The sequence below is a fragment of the Lagenorhynchus albirostris genome, chromosome 10 (genome assembly GCF_949774975.1).
Source record: "Lagenorhynchus albirostris chromosome 10, mLagAlb1.1, whole genome shotgun sequence".
Taxonomy (NCBI): domain Eukaryota; kingdom Metazoa; phylum Chordata; class Mammalia; order Artiodactyla; family Delphinidae; genus Lagenorhynchus; species Lagenorhynchus albirostris.
The window spans coordinates 78,660,682-78,682,622 of record NC_083104.1 but is presented as its reverse complement, the minus strand read 5'-3'; the positions used below and the strand labels follow the sequence as shown (position 1 = coordinate 78,682,622).

The 21,941-nt window shown below is 42.2% G+C and overlaps 1 protein-coding gene across 5 annotated transcripts; it reads left to right on the top strand.

The window, feature by feature from the left end:
- The first annotated feature begins 927 nt into the window (after positions 1 to 927).
- On the top strand, positions 928 to 21,568 carry IL17F (interleukin 17F). Of its 5 annotated transcripts, none has more exons than XM_060163072.1 (6): positions 4,742 to 5,774; positions 9,396 to 9,500; positions 13,018 to 13,084; positions 15,172 to 15,265; positions 19,388 to 19,593; positions 20,778 to 21,568. In XM_060163072.1, exons 3-6 carry the CDS (start codon positions 13,050 to 13,052, stop codon positions 21,040 to 21,042), a joined length of 600 nt encoding a protein of 199 aa, XP_060019055.1. In that variant the 5' UTR covers positions 4,742 to 5,774; positions 9,396 to 9,500; positions 13,018 to 13,049; the 3' UTR covers positions 21,043 to 21,568. The 5 variants fall into 5 exon arrangements, with proteins under 5 accessions (XP_060019056.1, XP_060019055.1, XP_060019057.1 ...); XM_060163074.1 differs by lacking the exon at positions 4,742 to 5,774 and adding an exon at positions 14,729 to 14,831 and having other exon boundaries at positions 8,969 to 9,500; positions 13,018 to 13,083; positions 15,011 to 15,265; XM_060163073.1 differs by lacking the exons at positions 4,742 to 5,774; positions 9,396 to 9,500 and adding an exon at positions 928 to 1,044.
- The last annotated feature ends 373 nt before the right edge of the window (positions 21,569 to 21,941 follow it).

Here is a 21,941-nt window from a genome sequence, read left to right as displayed (position 1 = left end):
TTCCTTGAAAGCTCTGCCCTGCGGGATGGGCTGCCCGTGTTTGGACTGAGTCACCACAAGGTGGCAGCAGGCAACTGCACTCTGGGGGCTAGGCCTTCTCTGGGCAGATTTCTTCCTCAGGGATGCCAACATTTATTGGTTAAAGCTGCAAACCCAACCAGCCGCAGGAGGCCAGTGAGTGAAAGTCCGGGAGAGTTGACCCTTTGCCAGGCTTTTCTGAGAAGGAATCAAAGCCCCTTCATGGAGAAATAATACCCAATACATCAGATGCCTCAGAATCATGTGAATTCTTGCCTGTTAAGAGATCCCCTTACAGGAGCATTATGGAACGTTTTTGTTTTTAAAGATTTTTTTTTCTGTGGACCATTTTTAAAGTCTTTATTGAATTTGTTACAGTGTTGCTTCTGTTTGATGTTTTGTTTTTTTGGCTGAGGGGCATGTGGGATCTTAGCTCCCTGACCAGGGATGGAACCTGCACCCCCTGCCTTGGAAGGCGAAGTCTTAACCCCCTAGACCGCCAAGGAAGTCCCTTTATGAAACCTCTTAACACCTGTTGTCCAGCCCTTAGGGTTTGTTAGTTTGTTTGCACAGAAGTTTGTGGAGGGGCCTGGGCGGGACTTCTATCCTCTGTATGGTTTAGGTAGCTTCTGAAGAACTTTTGAGGTTACTTAAATAAAAAGAAAACAAAAGTGTGACTTGATGACGGGCCTGGGTCACATGGATTGGAACTGCTCTGAGGAGAGGCTGTGCAGGTTCCCAGCCATAAGATCCGGGAGCTGCTTCCTCCCCCTTGTTGCTGAGGGCAGCCCGTTACCCTGAGGCCGTGAGGCCGTGAGGCAGTAGGTGAGAGTTCAGGGTCATCTTCCTGGTTTTTCCACAGATGTGAAATCCAAGTCCTGCTGGGAGAGCTCTAGAGAGTACAGTCCAAGGAGCGGGCAGTGGTGCCAGTGGAGGGACTGGACGCAATTGCACACCGGCAGCGAGTCCTGCATTGTGCTGGGTGCAAATGGAGGACCTGATGCTCTGGAGACCTCCAGGCTGGGGGTATATATACGTCTAATGTGTCAGTGAAAAGTTGAAAACTACAAAATATGATTTATATGCCAAAGGAGAGTGCACACAGTGAGAGCGGAAGGAACTGAGGGGCCATGAGGGAGGCTATCAGGAAGAGGCGGGAGCTTCCGATGGGGTGCTGTAGGAAGAAGAGCTAGGGGCTTTTAGGGTCCCCTCAGATGAGCATTTCCTTATTGAAAGGCTAAACGCTTTGTCAATAGGACTTTTGTCCTCTCTCCTTCACACCTGAAGAAACTGAGGCACAGGGTGGGAGAGTAATTAGGTGCATACCGGATTCAGCAACAGCTGTAATGCCATGTTTAGCCACAAGAACGGAAGGTAGCACACTGTATTCAGTCGTCAAAAGGGATGTCAATTGTACTAAATAACCTGACCCTTAGGAACTCAGTGAATCTTCACGTTGACCTTCTAAAAACTTGTGTGTGTTGTTTCCCAACTTAAGCAACATAAGAAGGTTGCTAAGCATTTAAAGGAAATATTCCTACTCATTGTCCAGAGGCCCCCTCTTCCTGCTGCAGGGACATGAACGAGGCTGCTGGGCAGGGGTGAACTGGTCTGCGGGTCAGTGCCCCCTGAGGGCATCACTGTGGCTTCGCAGAGATCACGGTGGTGGCCCCGATTCACCGGGGGAAAAAAAAAATACACGCTTCCTTATCCACGTGCTTCCTTCCAAAAGAGAAGTCTGTTTCCATTTAGGTTTGCCATCTGAAAGAGTTCAAATAATTTGTGGGGCTTTGAGAAATCAGTTGTATCTTGAAAAATTTTATGCTTATTCTTTAACCCTCCTGGATAAATGAAGTGTCAGTATGAGAGAGTTGTCAAAACAGACAATTGGTAAGTGTGGCTGGAATCTAGTCCTCTGCCGCTTACCGAATAACTTCAAGTGTTGAACTGCTGGTTAATTCATCTGTAAAATGGGGATAATTCCTGCCTTTGCAGGGTGCTTGTGAGGTGACTGAGGGCAACTGGTAGGTGCTAGCCGGCAGGGAAATACTCCGTGGTACTGCCATTATCACCTCAAATTCCTGGTTTCACTAAAACAAAGTGATTCTTTTTTTTTTTTTTTCAAAGTGATTCATTTTGATGTGTTTTAAAAAGCCCACAATCCTTTGATCAAAACCATTTAAAACGATTTCCCTGTGTTGAATCCCCGAGCTCGGTCCCTTTCCCTGCCTTTCCACGCTTTCCTCGATGGTCCCTGTGGCTCTGACTCAGGCCCATCTTGCAGGGAGGACCCCTGCCTCGGCTTGTGACAATGGGCTCTTGAGCCGTCTCCCAGGGACAGAAGCCTGCCCCGGGTGGGCAGTGTCACCTCAGGCCTCAGAAGAGCCCTGCAAGGTGGGGTCATCAGGACAACAAGGAGGAGGAAGAAAAAGAGGAGAAGGGGGGCTTCCCTGGTGGTGCAGTGGTTGAGAGTCCGCCTGCCAATGCAGGGGACACGGGTTCGTGCCCCGGTCCGGGAAGATCCCACATGCCGCGGAGCATGTGGGTTTGTGAGCCACGGCCGCTGAGCCTGCACGTCCGGAGCCTGTGCTCCGCAATGGGAGAGGCCACAACAGTGAGAGGTCCGCGTACCGCAAAAAAAAAAAGAAAAAAAAAAGAGGAGAAGGGCTCTCCGAAACCAAAGAATCAATAGGTTGTCCTCATTTTCCCTGAGTTTTCAAACTACACCAGCTGTCCTACTGACTCCAGACTTTTTCTGGGGTGAAGTTTCCCCAAAGGGTGTAGTTCGTGGAATCAGGCAGGTGCCAGGGTCACCTGTGTGCTGGCTGCCCGGCTGTTCCATCCTCACACCAGCTCTGAGTCCTTCCCTCCCCGCATCTTCTCCCCGCCCTCCCCAGCAGCCACGTGCCACCACTTCTGCTCCCCAGGAGGGGAGGGGAGAGGGAAGGTGGGGCGTTTTGCCCTGGTTCTGTATGCGCAGGAAATCTCGCTGGAGAGCCTAACGCTGGCAGAGGAAGTGAGCCCTGCACTGGGCAGCAGGGGCCCTGCATTTGAGTTCCTTTCCGGCAGTAAGTGGCTGATTAACGTGCCAGGCTGGCCAAGCCGCTTCCTTATTGGTTTCTTTATCTGGAAAAGGAGGTGGTTGAACTAGGTGATTTCTGAGGTCCCTTCTGGTAATGCATGAGACACCCAGTGTCAGTTCTACCCAGAAGACATGTTAGCCCTGGCAGGCAGGTCAGAATGAGTCGACCATCCTGTTAAACATACTTTTTGAGGGTAGTAATATTTGTGCTTCTCGATTTTGTGGGTGGAACTCCAGTATGTTTCCAATTATCTCAAGGAATTGTATTTAATTCTTAGAAAAAATTTAGAATAAAATTAATTTTTGTTTAACCCCATTTTAATTTGCTGAAATATAAACCTAGTTCCTTTTCTTTTTTGGGTCTGCTGCCTCGGTGATGAATGCCGGTTTCTGCCTGGTCCATTATTAACCAGCATGGAATCCTACCTCATTCTCTTCAGTTATTCCTCAAGGGAGAGAATTAAGATTCTAAATTCTTTTCCTAAATATTTTTACTATGAAATTCTGAGTATTTTTCCATAGCCTGTAGGAGGATATTAGCCTCTGCTAAGAATTACCCTTCTGATAATAGTTCTCCCAGCAAGTACTTTTGTAGCAAGCTAAGCCTTCTTACATTTAAGTTTCCAACATTTAACCTTGACATAGAAAGGTCAGCTCGTGCTGCTATTCTACTAATTTAAGTAGATGGAGTCCTGAATGAGAGCGATGACAGAGCTGGTAAAATCTCCAAAAACATAGCCTAAAGTTGGAATTTAGAACTATGGGCATAGTTCTATTTTTAAAAACTATAATTATGACTAATAAAACAGCATGGAGTATTTAGGAAAACAGAGAACAAAAAATTATCTTACCACCCTAATATAACTACTATAATTTACTTTGGGTGAACTTTAAAACCAGTTTTAAAGGTGACACTTCACAACATATCCAGTGGTATCAGCAAGTTACAGATCAGGTGTTTTGAGACTGAGATTCATATACAACAGGAATTTAGGGATTAGTAGTTTTAAAACTTTGAACTGAAAGTCAGATTTCTAAAAATCTTACTACAGAAGAAGTGCAAAAATTCAACCTGTCACGTTGAACTTTGTTGATAAAAAAAAAAACTAAGCAAGTTAGAGTTAACCTAGGCATGCTGTTCCAAGCAAACACTGACTCCCAGAAACAGCTTCTTTGTGCACTTGGTGATTGGGACAGGTGGGAAGGGGTTGGCCCTGCTAATAACAACTATCATGGTTAAGGGCTTACTATAGACTAGGCTCCACATAAATTATCTCCATAAATCTTCCCTGCAATCCTGTGAGGTGGGTTTTATGATCCGAATTTTACAGAGGAGGAAATAGGTTTAGAGTAAGATTACATAGTTTGCCCAGGGTCTCATGGCTAGTTGATGGTGGATTCTAGATCTAAACCCAAGGCCATTTGATTTTTGTTTTAAATTTTATTGAAGTATTGTTGATTTACAATGTTGTGTTAATTTCTGCTGTACAGCACAGTATTCAGTTATACATATATTTACATTATTTTTCTTTTCTTTTTTTGGCTGTGCCATGTGGCTTACAGGATCTTAGTTCCCTGACCAGAGATTGAACCCGTGCCCCCTGCAGTGGAAGCGTGGAGTCCTAACCACTGGACCACCAGGGAAGTCCCTATACACTCTTTTTCATATTCTTTTCCATTACAGTTTATTGGATATCATTTCCACTCCCACTCTCACCTTTTTAAAATTGCCAAATTTACTCTGGTTAGAATTTGAAATTAATTTTTATGATCTCATACCATTCACTTCTCATATCATACCTTCAGTAACACTTGCAATTCAGTGATATGTAAGTGGCTTAGAAATTCTTCCTATCATTACACATAGCAAATGCAGAAAAGGCAACTTTCTACCACTATATAATCTTTGAGAACCAGAGGTAAAAAGTTGGTAGAGTGAGGCATCTTAAGAGCTGTCATTGAAACCATCTGGCTGCTTGTTCATTTATCTTGTTAAAACACCGATAAATGTGCGTAAGACAATGTGCAAAGGCTAAAAAGTGTTCAGGATCAAAAAAAGAAGACTGGTTTCATTTCCCATCCTCTTCAAAGGATGGGCAGAGTGGCTCAGGTGTCCTGACTCCAGGGCAGGCGTCGCTTGGAAGATGCTGCTCACCCTGCAAGTCTGGTCCTCTGACAACTCTTTACTCTCCACCATGGCCTGGGTGCCTGTGTTTCAAATTTTCTCCAGCCTGCATCTGGAGAAAGTTATTTATCCTTCTCTGGGCTCAGAATCAAAGCCCTGGGTTTGAATTTCAGCTCTGCTATTTAATCGCTGTGTGGCTTTGGACAGTTTCCATGCACTCTGTCTCAATTTTTTAACCTGTGAAATGGAGAGATTTATGGGTTTGTTGGTGTGAATCAGATAAAATCGTGGACATGAAAATGCTTTGTAAGCTGTGTGGCTTTATCTACCATGTAAGGTAGATATTGATTTCCTTCTCCTCCACCTTCTCTTTCAAGCATCCTTCATCCCCTTGCCTCAGCAAGCAAGGATGAAGAACTACCTCTCACGGGAAACCCATTTCATCCTGTCGTTCTACAGCGTTTCTAGGAACAGTAGGAGAACCCCGAGATTCATTCGTCCTTCTGAGTCAGTCCACGCAAGAGTGAAAGTGACACATTTCTCAGAAGTGTGCTTGTTTCAGTGCCTTTCTTTCTGGTCCTCCTCCCCTCCATTTTATTCTCTTCTTAGCCTGTATTTTCATGGGAAACATGCAGTGATGGCACAGAATTATTCGAATTGAGTCATGCGACTGCTTTCCAGTAAAAGAGGAGAAAACTGAAGCTATGTTAGTCTCTATCTCCCACGGATATGCACACACAAAAACGGATATGCACACACACCTCTACTCCTAAGTCTGAGATTGTGGGTGTGTTTAATTAAAATATCAATACATATTTTTTTGGTTTTCATAGGATCCCCAAATTGAAAGAGAAGTTGGAGATGGTCCCGTTCAAACAGAGCCCCCTGGTGTACCATTCCTCTCTGGAATGTCACTACCATATGTTTATCAAGCTTTAGTGTGACCTTCTGGTGACTGTCCAATCCCTCTCCCTTTTAAAAATTTTCTAAATACTTGAAAATAATATTCTGTGTCTGTAAGTTTTCTTTTCTCCAAAATATCCCCCTTTAAATAAGATTTTTTAAAAGTTATCTGATCTATTAGGAATTGAAAGTAATGAAGGAGGGGAAAAACTTTCTCCTCTACCCTCTTGGGTTTAGTCCCTGGGGTCCTGCAAATTAAACTGACAAAACCAGATCACCAGAGAAAGAATTTATTATGTGTGCGTACAGAGGCCTTTGTAGAAAAGAAGTGAAGATTCAAAGAAGCAGTTAGACCCAGCAGCTTAGATACCATTTTAACAAAGAGTCATAAACTGTGGATAGATAACTAGACAAAGGAAGGAGGGAGTGTTGAACTTCTAGGGGAAGTAGATTAAGGGAAGATAAGTATATGGGGGAAGCTAATCAAAGATAAGCGTTATTTAGTAAGGTTTATTATGCAGACTCAAGTTAGTGCCTTTTCCATCCGTAAGAGTTGTCCCCCTCTTTCTAATATGTAAACTTCCTTTACAAATGGAAAGTTGTTACCTTTACAAAAGGAAATTTATGCCTGGTTTTTAGACAGAAAGGGGGACGGCCGAGAGCTTTTCCTGAGTCTGCTGTTTCTCAATTGCCTTCAGCTCAGATGAATCCTTATGCCAAAGTGGCGCCTTTTGTGGTGGCATATTCTGATCACCCTCTTTAGCGAGAAAGTGGGTGGAAGAAGAAATTAATTAATGTTCATACTAAGAACTTAGTATGAACATTAAATTAAATCGGGTCAAGTGAGTAAGTCTTCACTGAGCACCAGCCATGGGTAGTGTACTTGCTGGGATGGGGGTGTGCAGAAGCCACGGCTGTCTCCTTTAAAGAGTTTAAGATCCAGAGAGCAGATTAGGAACAAGCATTTGAAAACGTAAAAAGCCAAAGCACATACAAATAGCTGTTCAAGTGGATGGTAGAAAAGTTGTCTCTAGTAATTGCTAAATGAAATTCCACGAGAGCAAGTGGAGAGTTCAGAAGAGGGACAGACACTAGTGGGTTTTGGGTCAGAGGACACAGACTTTGAGGAACAGTCCAGGAGTTTGGGTAGAGCCTAAATGAGCAGAAGAACTGAAATGAACTTTCCAGGAAAAAGGACCTGGCCTGCAGAAGATGAGGCCTCAGAAATACCACACATTTTGTGGAGCAGAAGCTGGAAAATGAGGTTCTTTTATGCGGAAGGTTTGGGAGGGTGACTTCCTTTAACAAACTGGGTTGGGGCCATGCATCAGATTTAGGCCAATGTCTAAGGAATTGGTCATCCAACCCAGAGGCAAGAGTAGAGTACAAGCTCATCTTTCTGGGGCAAGACCCTCCGTCCCAGTTCACCACCCCAGAGCTTTGTGGGTTGTCAGCATGGGACTGGGGGAAAGTGCAGGAGCAAACGTTGCTGATCCCTGGTTCCTGTACAACCCTGGTGGAAACAGCTGAGGGTTTTCGTGGGAGGAAGCCAGTAACACGGGACAGCATTTGACAGACACCCACTTGGGCTTTCCCTGGGCATGACGCTCTGGTCATCAGTTGACTAATTCCATTCACCTTGATGCAGGAAATTATTGAATAGCTTGGCTGATGAGTAAGTGAAAGTCTGCACGAAACTGAGTTGCCTGTAGCTCGCCTGTGGGTGGCTCGATCAGGTCAACCCAAAGCAGCTGCTGCTGAATTTCGACATGGAAAGACCTCAATTTCCTGGTCTCTCCATCCCCACCCTTGCCAAAGAACCTTGCAGAGTAGAAGAGGTGTATGGTTCTCAGCTTCGAGGGAGTGCAGCTCTGAGATTTAAGGCTCTGATTTTCTTATCCCAATCACTTTTCAAGTGTACTTGACTCTCAATTTCTCAGCTTCAGAAAACGGAATGTGTCCAGTGAGCCCTGCTGTAATTCTATAGGAAATCCCGCACTTTCTTTAATGTTCCCTAAAGCAGCGCAGCCCAGACTTTCATGTGATGAGAATCACTTGGAAATCTTGTAAAAAGGCAGAGTCTGATGCAATAGGTTTGGGGTGAGGGCCCGAGATTCTGCATTTATTTTTTGCATATATTTTCAGTCTTTTTTCTGAGCGTACATTTATTTACACATACACACACACATACAAATATACATATACATGTACATAGTGTGTTTGTATCTACATCAAAGGAATGTCATGCTTTATATGAAGAACTGTATCTTAATATTTTCAAAAATTGTTACAAAAAAAGTATTTTTAAAGTTATTAAATTTTCTTGGAAAGCAGTTTCTAGTGGCTACATAGGTTTTATCATATATCCATGCTAACAATTCACTGAACTATCGACATTATTCTACTGTTAGAAATCTAGAGTGTTTTCAATTTTCCCACACTGAATATCCTTGTATGTGGGTCTTTGGGTACTTCTCTATTTCTTTAGAACAATTCCCAGGGGTAGAACATTTTTTTTAGGTTTTTGCTTCATATTATTAAATACCCTACAAAAGTTGTACCAATACACTCCCAGCTGTAATACCTGAAAGTGCCCCTTTTTCCTATTCTCCTATTAATATTCATGGTTAAAAATCTATGCCAGTTTGATAGCCTAAATATGGAATTCTATTTTAGTTTGCATTACTTTGATTGCTTTTGAGGTTAAACTGGGTTTTTTTTCACATATTTATTATCTATTTTCTTCTAATGCAAACTTTGCTACTTTTTCTTTTTTCAAATTGAGGTGTAACCGACCTGTTATATTAGTTTCAGGTATAAAACAATGATTCTATATTTGTATATATTGTGAAATGATCACCACGATAAGTCTGGTTAACAACCATCAACTGCGATTCTGCCTTTTTAACAAGCTCCCATGTTCTAGCAAGCTAGATGGCAGGGGTGGGGCTGGTGCTTACTTTCTCATTCCAAATTCTTGTTGACCCATTTCTGCTGCTTCCTCTCCTGAGGCTGCCTTTTCTTTCCACATCTCTTTGCTGCTGTGTGGACATCATAGGAGTGTTTTGCATGTAAAGAATTTTATTTTAGATGTGGTAATAATGGAAGAGAATTAAGGCACAATGTAGACATGGAAACAATTTGAATACTAGGCTCATGACTCTTTAAAGTTCCCTTGCTGTGTCAGCTACTGAAGTTTCTAACTGGTATCTCTCTCCATTTCTCTTCTCTCTGATGATAACTCAAGTTCTTGTTATTTGTATGTAGAGTGATTTCCTTCTCTGTTTCCACCGTGGAAGAATAGAACTTCCCTCTCTGTGTTTACCCTGGATAGAGATAGGCTCTATCTTTGTGCTTCCAAAAAGGCCTAAGGTAAGTTCTCTCCAAAACAGAAGTGTCATTTTGTCTAACATGAAGTTCACGGCACTGCTGGATGGAGGACACTGTCATGATGACTTTCTTCTTTTATGGATAGTACTTTTCTTTTTCTTCTTCTTATCCATGTTAAGTACCCAGCATGGCGACTGGCGCAGAGTGGGCATTTAATAAATGGTGTTTTTGTTAATAAGGAGATAAAATTCTGGTGCACACAGCTCCACGGTTCATAGAATAGATTCAGAATTGAGGGGTTCTGCTTTTGTTCTGGAACTTTCTCCAGTGACCTCAACCCTCTTCCATCCAGGGTTCTCACACAGCACTCTGGGAAACTGCTTTCCTAAGTCTTCCCCCAACCTGATACTTTTTTTCTTTTTCAGCTTTTGCCTCCAATCCCCTCCCTTCATTTCTGTTCCCTGTAACTCTTTCATAGATTCTTCACCTTTTCATCAGAAGATCAGGAATTACACTGTTTTTTAGACGATAGACAGATACACACACACACACCCCCACGGAGGGAGGGAGGGAGGGAGGGAAGGAGGGAGGATGGGAGGGAGAGAGAGAGAGAGAAGGCTTCTGTGTCTAAGCCCCAAATAATTCCTATGCCCACAAACCTCGGCATGTGAAGACCCTGGCGCAGCATTTTCATCTGAAAAATAATCATTGTAATGAACTCTGATTTTTAACCCAAAAGTAAAGCTGTTTTGTTCTTGAAAATCTTTTCACAGTGGAAATATGTTGACCTTTAAAAAAAAAGAATTGGTTGCTATGGAGTGTGATTTTATGGAGGTTCTATTAAGTACATAATAGGTTTGAATATTTGACTCAAACAAATAGGTAAACATGAAGTAATGGATGCAAAGAATCCTGAAACTGGAAACAGTCGTTTGTATTAAAAGGGGGAGAAAAAAAGAATTATGTGGATTTGTAGGGTCTGTGGCTTTATAGTTTTAAGGATGCTCCATGTTTTTTCTTCAATAGGGGACGGAGAAGTAGGGTTATGAAAGGGAATGGGACATGGACTTTCTAAATGATCTAGGGACTGAAAAGGCAAATAAACCTTATATTTAATTAGTTTGAATAGCCTAAAAGGGGGAAGAATTTTTGATGATGAGGAGAGCTGCAAGAAGGTTGGGAATAAAAGCCATAATGCTTTGAGGCCATTCTGACCTAATGTTTTAACCCATATTCAGAAGGTCTGACTCTAACATAAATCAGTGCTTCAGGGAAATTAGAAAGGCGTGTTTTAATTTCATTTAGAAAAAAGACTGGAGTTAAAGTAAATTATATACTAATAGCTTTTGTTTGCTGAATAAGATAGTGAATGATAATAAGAATGATAATGAGATAGTGATAATTTATATTTTGCATTTAATTCTTTATCAATATTCTTTAAACCTGTTATATGATAACATTGTTTAACTGGCTATTTTAATAAGGAGTCGGAGCTCTGATAAACAGTGAGAATAAGCAGAAAATCCTGTAAAAATTTTAAGGTCTCTCTCAGTCAGTTTAGACTAGGATGAAACACTTCCATTTAGAGAGAGAAAGAATGGGAGGTGCACGCAGTAGGTTTGATCTGTTACAACCTTGGAATCCTGTTTGGCTAACATTGTGGGGCTCCCTTAGCCAGGGCATGTGGGATGTGCTTTGATCAGACCCAGATTCCGCTTTTTGAGCAGGGCTCACCTCCCCAGTACTCTTTGTGGTTGCTGGCTCCACCCAGCTGGGAGGTTTCCCCCCCAATATGCTCTTTGGCTGCATCTGAAATAGTGATGGCAAGTATAACTCTCCCTGTCTTGATTTAATGGTAGATTACTAGAACTCTACCCTTACACTGTTTTTTCCTGAGTCCTCTTACCTATGTAAAGGGATTTCCAGATGCTTCATTTTGATTCCCGCTTGTAGGAAATGTATTTGGTTGAAAGGTTTTACTGGGCACTTCTACCTCAGAGGCTTTTCCAATCGTATCTTTTGCTTTGGGGGGATAGAAATAGTTGGTTTTTATCCAACCTTGCAAGGCTCTGAATTTCTGGACTCTCTTCATTCTCTTTCATTTTTGTTTGCAAACCTGCCTACTCTTTCCTGAGCTCATGTCTTTCTTGTGTTACCTCACCAAATGCAGACAATAACCTCCAACACACATAGCTGGCATTCTGTTCCCAGTGTCCTCCTTTAGAGCTCTTATTGGACCTCTAGGTACAATATCTGCCTCTCAAGTTACTGCAGGCAATAATTTTACCAAATGTTTTGCCATTCATAACATTGGTCATCATTTATCTAGCTTCCAATTTCATTGTCATCACAGCCTACCACCTGACCACCATGGACAATGCCACCATTTCAGCCTTTTGCTGTGGAAGCCCCTCACTTCTAGGCATTGATTTCTGTATCCACATGTATACTGCTAGGTTGTGCCAACACTTCTTGATTAGACTCCCTTTTCTTTCTTTCTTCCTTCCTTCCTTCCTTTCTTTCTTTCTTTCTTTCTTTCTTTCTTTCTTTCTTTCTTTCAAGTTGGTCCAATTTTAGTGAAATCTGTTACAGAAGACAATTCAAATAGGAAGCACTGTCTGTGGTTTTAAGGCCTATAGAAATCTGAATTATGTTTTACTGCAAAATAATATAAAATACATTAATTCAAACTACGGTGTAAAAAGATTTTAATTATGAATGTATGTCCTCATTCAATTAAATATTTGCAAATGTTTAGACTCCCTTTTCTTGAGTGAAGATGAAACCTCTTGAGGGTTGGATTTGTAAAACTAAATGTGTTCATTTAGCTCTCAATATATCCAACAATCCCGTGTCGTTATCTTATTGGTTAATATACGTGTGTTTGCTTTCGTTCCATAACTATATTTTAAACTTATTAAGGTAGAGACTCTACTAGTACAGTCTATTACCTATAATGCAGCACGGCTTCCAGAACATGGGAGGGCATACAAAAATCTTGCTTAATTGAATGTTTGAACGGCTGTAATGTTTTATGACATGGAGGCTGTGTGTAACTCATTCATAGCACTACAGAGCTTCCTGCTGTCTTTTTCTGTGGGCCCTTGGAATTGTGTGTAGAGTGCTGTAGCTGTTGGTGTGTTGAATGATAGCTCCACTTGGATTATTGAAACTCTTAAAGCCAGAAGCAGCTTGGGCCACAAGTGGTACAGGGCCAGTTAGTGAAGGGCTTCCACCATAATCAGCTGTGTGTTCATCATATATTTATTACTGGGTCCCCAAATAAGAAGGGTTTATTATTGTTAGAAGAAAGAATGATCTGGATCCACTGATGGAATTCAAACTTGGTGATGGTTGATTACTAGTTTGACATCCTCATAAGTTAGTTAGTTTTACCTTGATGGGGGAAAACTTTGTGACCATTGGGCACATAAAAATTCAATGTTGCTTCCTTCTTACATAAAAAAAAAATTATTTAATTTTCTCTGCAACCAGCAAATCCTTCTGTATTGAATCAGGCATTCTTAATTCAAGGTGATTTCCTTGTTTCTTCTTTCAGGAGAACTGCTGTGGTCTTCTCTGCATTGAGGTATGGCTCTGCATGGAGAAGAGACTGCTGCAGAAAGTGAGTGATTCAGCCCACTCAACTTAATATGCTTTTAAGGGTCTATTGCACATATTGCTTTGATAGCTTGTGTGATACAAGCAAATCTGAAAACATGACTCTTGATTTCACGGTGTCAGCTTCACGGAGTATATGGAAGAATGTATCCAGAGAGGCCTTGAAAATTCTCTATAAGATGGGCTCAGGGAAACCCCCTGAAGGGGTTGCCTAGGGGACTTGTCTTGAATTGGTGTATGTAGAAAATGTACTGTCTTAATTAATTAATTTTAAAATTAATTTTTATTGGGGTTTAGTTGATTTATAATGTTGTGTCAGTTTCTTCTGTACGGCAAAGTGAAACAGTTATACATATACATATATCCACTCTTTTTTAGATTCTGTTCCCATATAGGCCATTACAGAGTACTGAGTAGAGTTCCTTGTGCTATGCAATAGGTTCTTACCACTTATCTATTTTATATATAGTAGTGTATATACGTCAGTCCCAATCTCCCAATTTATCTCTCCTTCCCTTCCCCCTTGGTAACCATAAGTTTGTTTTCTACATCTGTGACTCTATTTCTGTTTTGTAAATAAGTTCATTTGTACCACTTTTTTTTTTTTTAGATTCCACATATAAGTGATATCATATATTTGTTTTTCTCTCTCTGACTTACTTCACTCAGTATGACAATCTCCAGGTCTATCCATGTTGCTACAAATGGCATTATTTCATTCTTTGTTATGGCTGAGTAATATTCCATTGTATATATACACTGTCTTAATTTAGATTGTATACTTGGGGATATATATTTAGAGAAGGATGCTGGCAGAAATTACTGGGGGGAACTGAAGTTACCCCAAGTCCATGAAGACCCCAGAGAACCATCCTAAAACATATAAGCAAGTGTGAGGTAGACTAAAGATAAGCACAGAGTAATGAGGGAGGGAACGGTGATTCAAGGAGGTCTTCTTAGGGGGGTTACATTTCTGATTGTCCCAGAAGAGAGGTGTAGAGAAGAACGCACAGGCATGGGGAGGAGAAACACAGGTGAAAGACTCATGATCACAGAAGAATTTTGATCAATCTCGGAGGGGCTTCATGAGCCCAAGAGCTGTTTCCTCTTTATTTCCTACATTTAAAGAAAATGGGGCAAACTTGTTCAAACACGTGATGGAGGAGAGTAACCTCACCCTGCTAGAATGTGCCCTGCCTTATTAACAGAGCATGTGTAATTTTACCTGATCTTAATGGGCATTAAAAAGAGTAAGTTATTGTTATTTCAGAAATGTCTGTGTATCCCTAGGCTATAATGCCCTGCATACAGCAAGTGCTTAATAAATGTTTACCTGAACTGAACTAAGATAAATTAACATTTTTGCAAGTCATTTAAAATTACACATCAGAGCATTTAAAGGTTCTACTTGCTAATCCATTTAGTTTAAAAAATCAAACCATCTTCAGTCAGACACAGCCAAGATAATAGTTGTTTATATGTTGTATAAGTGATGATTATCAATCTATCAAACACTGGTAGGAGTCTAACCATGGGGTTAAAACAGAATTAGTTCAGGGAGACCATGAAACTAACTGCCTGGGATATAATTTCTGAATCTCTCACTGATGCCATTCATTTCTCTGGTTTTGTTTTTTCCATTCATGAAGCGGAGCTAAAGATAGTCCTCTGTTTAATACCGAGCCTCCTCGAAGGATGACTTATCCACTTAAATCTCAGTTTACATTGCATGACTGGAAAGTAGAATGTAAGGTGCGTGACTAGAGTTCTTAGCCATTTTGTGGAAGAACATGAAAGATCATGACAGCAGTTTGTCACTTGGTTCATCTCTGTAGTACATAAGAAAATTTGCTGTAGTGTGAGGACAATGGGGGTGGGAGTGGGGCAGAAGAAGAGGAAGATTTGATTCTTTTTTCATCATCCCTTTTTAGGGTCCCCCTTCGATTCCCCTTCAGGAAGTGGAATAGAAAAAAAAAACACTACATTCGTCAGTAACTCTGGGGCAACCACAAGTTAGACAGTAAGCAGGTCAACTGAAACAAGGACAGAGATTGCTATAAAACCAACAGTGCTCTCGTTGACACCACATGGGCACACAGAAGGCAACACAGCACAGAAAGAGCTTCCTGCACGAAACAGGTGACCAGAGCAAAGTGACAATGACATTCCTGCGTGACGTGGCCATGGTGAGTAGTCAGGATCATTCTTGTGTTGGTCATCCCTAGGATTTCAGGAAAGCAGATTTATAAGGAATGATGCTAGATTGGGGTCTTTTGGGGGGTCATTTCTTTAAAAAACAGAGCTGACTTTAACGCTGATCCTTGTCTGGTGGAGAAAAAGAAAAAATAACCAGAAATTATAATGGGGTGTAAAACCATAGCTCTTCACCGATGGCTCTGGCATAGTTGGTGTTAGCTTTTGAAGTTCTTGACATCACAAACTGGACATGGTCTCTCTTGTGGCCACCATTGTAGAGTTAAGTTGGCCCTCATCTCATGGGGGAGCTTAGCCAGACTTTTAGGATCTGTACATGTTGATTTTAACCAAGGAAGCTGGGGCCCCAATAGGGGTAATGATTCCCCCAAGATGAGCAGATGACAAGGAGTGCCCTGGATGCAGGGAGTGAAACCACCTGGTGATGCACTTGGACAGCTCCTATGGGAGAGACATTCGACACATCTCTGAGAGCTGATCATTTTTGCATTGTCTCCTTCCTCCTGGAGGAGAGGAAGATGTTAATGTGATGGAAATCTGCATCCCCTGGGTCTAGAATCTCACCTGGCATTCGTCAGGTAAGACCTTCGAAGAATTTAAAATACAGCAGCATGAAAGCAGGGCTTGGGAAACCACTCACCATATTATTGGTTTAAATACTCCTTTTCTTCTCTCTTTTTACAAGCCATGCAACTTAAAAGAGATTGGATTTCATAAGAGGTCATGGCATATGGTGATGATAATACTATGTTATATTCATATATTGTTTTAGAGATGGTAAGAAATGCAGCCAAGTGCAGTAGTTAGGGGGCATGGGCTTTGGAGTCAGACAGACCTGGCCTCACCACTTACCAAGTGTGGGATTTGGGGTAAGTTACTTAGCCTCTCTGTGCATTCTTATTCCTCTTATCTGTACAGAGGAATAATAACGGTATCTCCCTTATGGAAGGATTAATTGATATCATTGAGAATGACTAAACCTATTCTCTGAAATAGCAGATATATGCAGGCATGGCTTTTAGTTAACTTGGCCATTTTAATATAACAACCAATAAGGATAGAGAAAGCATTCAATAAATTTTTTTTAATTGAAGTAGAGTTGATTTACAATGTTGTATTAGCAACATTGGTATATAGCAAGTGATTCAGTTATATATAAGTGAATAAATAAACCATAATTTCCATTATGGTTTATTACAGGATATTGAATATAGTTCCCTGTGCTATACAGTAGGTCCTTGTTGATTATCTATTTTATATATAGTTGTGTCTATATGTTAATCCCAAACTCCTAATTTATCCCTCACCCACCCCCTTTCCCCTTTGGTAACCATAAGTTTGTTCTCTATGTCGGTGAGTCTGTTTCTGTTCTGTAAATATGTCCATTTGTATCATATTTTAGATTCCACATATAAATGATATCATATGGTATTTGTCTTTCTCTTTCTGGTTTACTTCACTTAGTATGATAATCTCTAGGTCCATCCATTTTACTGCAAATAGCATTATTTCATTCTTTTTATGGCTTAGTAGTATTCCACTATATATACATACATATATATATATATACACACACACACACACACACACACACACACACACACACACACACCTCATCTTCTTTATCCATTCATCTGCCCATGGACATTTAGGTTGCTTCTATGTCTCAGCTACTGTAAACAGTGCCACTGTGAACATTGGGGTGCATGTATCTTTTCGAATTAGAATCTTAAATATTAATATTAATGATGTCATTATTTTTACCTCTGAGTCTTGCACCAATCCAGGGGAGTGGATTGGGACGACTTTCCCCATTGTGCAGATGAACAACAGCTCAATGAATTTAAGTGATTTAACATCACTGGATACTGTATGCCCAAGAATGAGGACATGAATCTAGGTTTACTGGCTCCAAGTAATATTCTTTTCCTTGAATGGTTCAGAAGCAAGATTTCTGAATTTAAAGCCATTGTGTTTAAACAAATTTGTTGGATAGTTTTGTGTTCTAAAGCCACGTCCATTTTTGGTTTCTTTGAAGAAATCTGTTGTACTGTCAGCAAGAAACATGACAGGGCAAAGGACATTAGAATAGGGTTAGAAATTGGAGGTGCAGGCACACAGGACCTCCTCAATACGGTGGTAAGGCAAACTCTTATGGGCTAGGAGCTGCCCGGGTTCTGGAGCATGTTCCTACGTGGGGTGAGCATGAATCACAGGTGAGTTCAGGAGACAAGTGTTCAGATGTTCTCTTTACGGGAGTTCACAGTGCAGTAAGTAAAAGGTTGAGCTGAGCATGTTGGGAAGCTAAGGACTGTCTTGTCTAAGCAGGCATCCTTTTACTTTTTAAAATGTCATAGTGCTTTGTCTAGACAGAAGTTACGTGAGGGCAAATTCCACATCTTTCCCGTCCACTGTGTATCATTAGGACAATGTAGACTTAACAATAGTACCTATACTGAATACTCTCCACGTCCCAGCCCTGCTCTTCATGCTATATATGGGTCCTACCATTTAATCTCCACATTTGCTGGTGGAGGAAACTGAGTCACAGCTAGTAAGAGTCCTGGAACTGAGTTATGGACCCAGGACTTTTGACTCCAGAGACGGGAAAGAGTTGTTGAATGAATGAATGATTGCAAGAGACAAAAGTAGACACCTGCTGATTATCTGGAGGGAAATCAGCCTCTTTCAGGCTTATCTGGGTCAATCTTGCTTTCAGCTTCTTTTCAGTATCAGCTACATTAGTACAGCACTTGACACCATGACCTTTTTGTTTACTCTTATCATTTCTTGCCTCCAGCACTTGCAAAAGATAAAAAGAAGGTCCTTTAAATCAACATGTCTAAGCACCTTCCCAACCCTAACTCATGGAAGGTGTGAGCCTGAACGACACTGAGCCCTGAGGATGAAAGTAACTCACTTTCAGCCCTGGGTCTGCATTATGTTGAGTATTGGTGATGAGGCTTGTCCATCCCCAGAGAGGGTCGGTGGTCACCGTGGGGTGAGCAAAGCAGGTCGTGAGAAAGGGAAGCTGGAGAGATTTTTAGCTCTTCCTTTATTTTAGTTAGGTCTTCACTGAACGCTTTCTTTGTGTACTCCTGTAATACCAGATAAACGGATATTTCAATGTAAGTATAAAAAATATATTTTCTGGAGCTAAAGAGAAATAGTTTCCATTTCTCTCTTGCGCATCCCTAGTGCCTCTGCTTCCTTCAGTCAGCATGGGTCATTGGAACTCTGCTATAGTTGGTTTTGCATGGTGTTTTTCTTAATGCATTGAGCTTAACTGTGTTGTTAATTTAAATGGATTGTTTTGTTCATGCATTCACTCACCCGCTCTTTCATTCATCCAGAAAGTATTTTGGAACACCTGTTCTATGACATGTTCTCCTGCAGGAACTTACCATCTAATAGGTGTAGATCTGTATGAACACAAATACTGCATGTCCAGACAATAAAGAAGGGCTGCTTGAGTGCTAGATGGTAAAAGCTTTATGAATGAACTACTTTCAGGACAGTTCCTGGAGGAGACGGAGTCCTAGTGGGGCCCTGATGGAAGGGGAGGATTTGGATGGATAGGGGTGGGGCAGTGTATTTCAGGTGGAGGGATGGCTGGGACAAAGAGTTTTGTGGAGGGTTCATGGATGTGAGGTTGGAAATTAAAAGCAAGAGTTATCATTTCTTAAGCCCCTATTTTTATTGTAGGTGCTTTACAAAGAACGTTTTATTTAATCTTGGGAATATTATTATGAAGCAAGTGTTCTGCTCTGGCTGGAAAGAAGAGAAAGCAGAGGCTCAGTGAGGAGACCAGGTCAGGATTTAAACCCAGATCCCAGATCCTGACATCTGTCTTTCTCCCTGTTCAGGAGCTCTCGGACTGTGGAGGGCTCAATCACCAGGCTAATGAGTTTAGTTCTCAGGTTGGTACACTGGTATCTTATTATGACTGTTCCTGTTGCCAGGTGAGGATCTGAGGTTCAGAGAGGAGCCCTGATCCCATCCCAGGGATGCTGAGTTCAGCTGAAGCATGACCTGTCTCTTGTCAGCAAGTGACACCAGAGTCCCTAACCAGTTCCATTCTCATCTATTTCCAGGTCAAGTCCCTGCTGCTGTTGACATTGGGGCTGACCCTCCTGGGGGAGGTGGCAGGTCGGAAAACCCCCAAAGCTGGGGATCCTGCCCTCTGCCCGCCTCCGGAGGACCACACTGTGAGGGTTGACATCCGCATCCTCAGGCAGAATCAGGGCATTCCCCTCTCACACGGCTTGCAGAACCGCTCCAGCACCCCCTGGGATTACAAGTATGTGCCAAGGAGACTGACCTCCACGTTCTTTTGAAAAACATGTTAATTTATTCTAACCATAAGTAGAAAATTTCAAAAATATAGAAAAAATAATAGTCCTTACATTCACTCTGAAAAATGGAAATTCCCCTTTCCCTGGGTGCTCACATTTTCTTGCTATTTTGGGCTAAGTCCTCCTGTGTGGTCGAAGGTCTATTTTGCTTCCAAACTCTCATCAACGCTTTGCCCTTTTCTGCTTCATGCAGCCCTGGATTTGGAATTTACAAACTTTCTGTGCTGGAAGAGAGGACTCTTTAAAGCAGCCCACATAATGGTCTCTGCATGGAGATAAGTGGGAACCAGAAAAGTCAGTTCAGAGAGAGCCACTCAGATTGGATTTCAGTCTTCAAGGAGTGTGGAGGAGGCCAGAGTGGAGGAGAAAGGCCAGTTTGGGAAAGGGATGCTAGCTGAGGATGTTCAGGGTACAGACTTGGGATTTTGTCTCGCATGGAGGTTCTCGGAATAGGAAGCACTCATTTATATGCTCTAAATATAAGTATGAAAACAGAGCCCGAGGGCCATTAGCAGTGCTTCCAGGGCTGCCTGCACTGCTTGCCTTGGGAAGCCAGAGTGTACGCTTGCCAGCTGGCTTGATTGGCTTTGCTGCCTTTATTCCCCCCGGCAAGGGGGCTATTCAGGGAGAAATTGAAAGAAGGCGTTGGATTCACCAACCCCCCGGGGCTTTGGTTTTCTTTCCCAAGCAGCAGGCTTTGTAGACTGTGTACTGGGGGACCTCCTAGTGATGTTCAGCCTCTAACCAAAGGATGAATGATGATTATAATAATAAAAAGGAAAAGGAAAATGAACTAAAAGATCTAACACGTATGGAATGCCAACGTTTTACGGTGTGGCGTTTCATACGCATTTGTATCACCGAGTGTTGGTAACAATCCCACAGGAAACGAATTTGCGAACCCCCATTTTAAAGTTGAGGGAACTGAGGCCTAAGGAGTGTAGCACCCGCCACGGGCCTGCGTCTGAGTCCAGGTTGTCTGCTCCGCGCCTGCGCTGCCGCCCTGAGTTGCACGGCACCGCCTCCCTGCAAGTGGGCGCCCAGTGCCGCGGGGCCCCCATCCTTTGTGCATCTTTCCCCGCCTCCCACCCCCGGTCTCACCATCGGCTTCTCCCTGCTCCTCCTGCAGCGTCACCCGGGACCCCCACCGATACCCCTCCGAGATCGCAGAGGCCCGGTGCAGGCACACGGGCTGCCTCAACGCCGAGGGGAAGGAAGACAGCTCCATGAACTCCGTCCCCATCCAGCAAGAGTTCCTGGTCCTCCGGAGGGAGTCCCAGGGTTGCTCTCGCTCCTTCCGGCTGGAGAAGGTGCGGGTGACTGTTGGTTGCACCTGTGTCACCCCCATCGTCCGCTACGTGCGTGGCTTGAGGGCGGCAGATCAGCTCAGCTGAAGAAGATGTAGAAACGCCCCTCTTTACCCAGCACTTTGCCATGAGTCCTGTGTGGTTCCCAATTCTCTCCACTTCCCAGGTCTCTTCATAAGATCTGCATGGGACTCTCAAAGCTCTGTATTAGATAGAGTAACTTTCTGGGGCTTCAGAATCTTTATACGGTCCTGAGATGTTCCAATGTCCCACCCCGCTGAAAATAGATGGAAGAGAATGCAGGACCCTCACCTACTCTGCTTATGTGCTATCATGACCACCTCCCAGCCATGCCGTCATTGGATGGGGGCCCTGTTCGTAAAATGGGCTTCTGCTCCACAAAAGGCAACAAATAAAATAAGCACAATGTAAGAGTGTGGGAGGGTCTGTGCAGGATGGGGTGGGTGGGAAGAATGGAGATAAGGATCCAGCACCTGTTTATTAAGCATTTGCTAAATATAGATGAGGTTGGCCTGATATTTATACCTCTAGGGAAACTGTTCATGTATTTATGATATATTGATTATATGAAATTGTACGAGAAAAATTAATATATCAAGTACTAATATAATAAAGTATTGATGATTGAAAAATTAGTTGTTTGTTTCCAGTCTCAGCTTGTACTCACGAACCTTGTGGACCTGAAAACTATGAAATTCTATACACCTGTCATCTGTTTTTTCGTATTTCATCAGAGTGCTAGTGTCAGAATTATTATTATTATTATTTGTGTGTGATCTTGGTGATACTAGCTTTTCCCCCCAGCTTTCTTGAGACATAATTGATAAATAACATGGTGTAAGTTTAAGTGATAACAATGTAATGATTTGATACATGTATATATGGTGAAATTATTACCACAATAAGGTTCCTTAACACCTCCATGCCTTCACATAATTCCTTTTTGTGTGTGTGTGATAAGAACA

Coding starts and splice junctions, on each gene's coding strand:
- IL17F (XM_060163073.1), top strand. CDS start 13,050: ATGGCTCTGCATGGAGAAGAGACTGCTGCAGAAAG. Junction 13,085..15,171: donor GAAGAGACTGCTGCAGAAAG/TGAGTGATTCAG, acceptor ACACCACATGGG/CACACAGAAGGCAACACAGC. Junction 19,594..20,777: donor AGCACCCCCTGGGATTACAA/GTATGTGCCAAG, acceptor CTCCTCCTGCAG/CGTCACCCGGGACCCCCACC.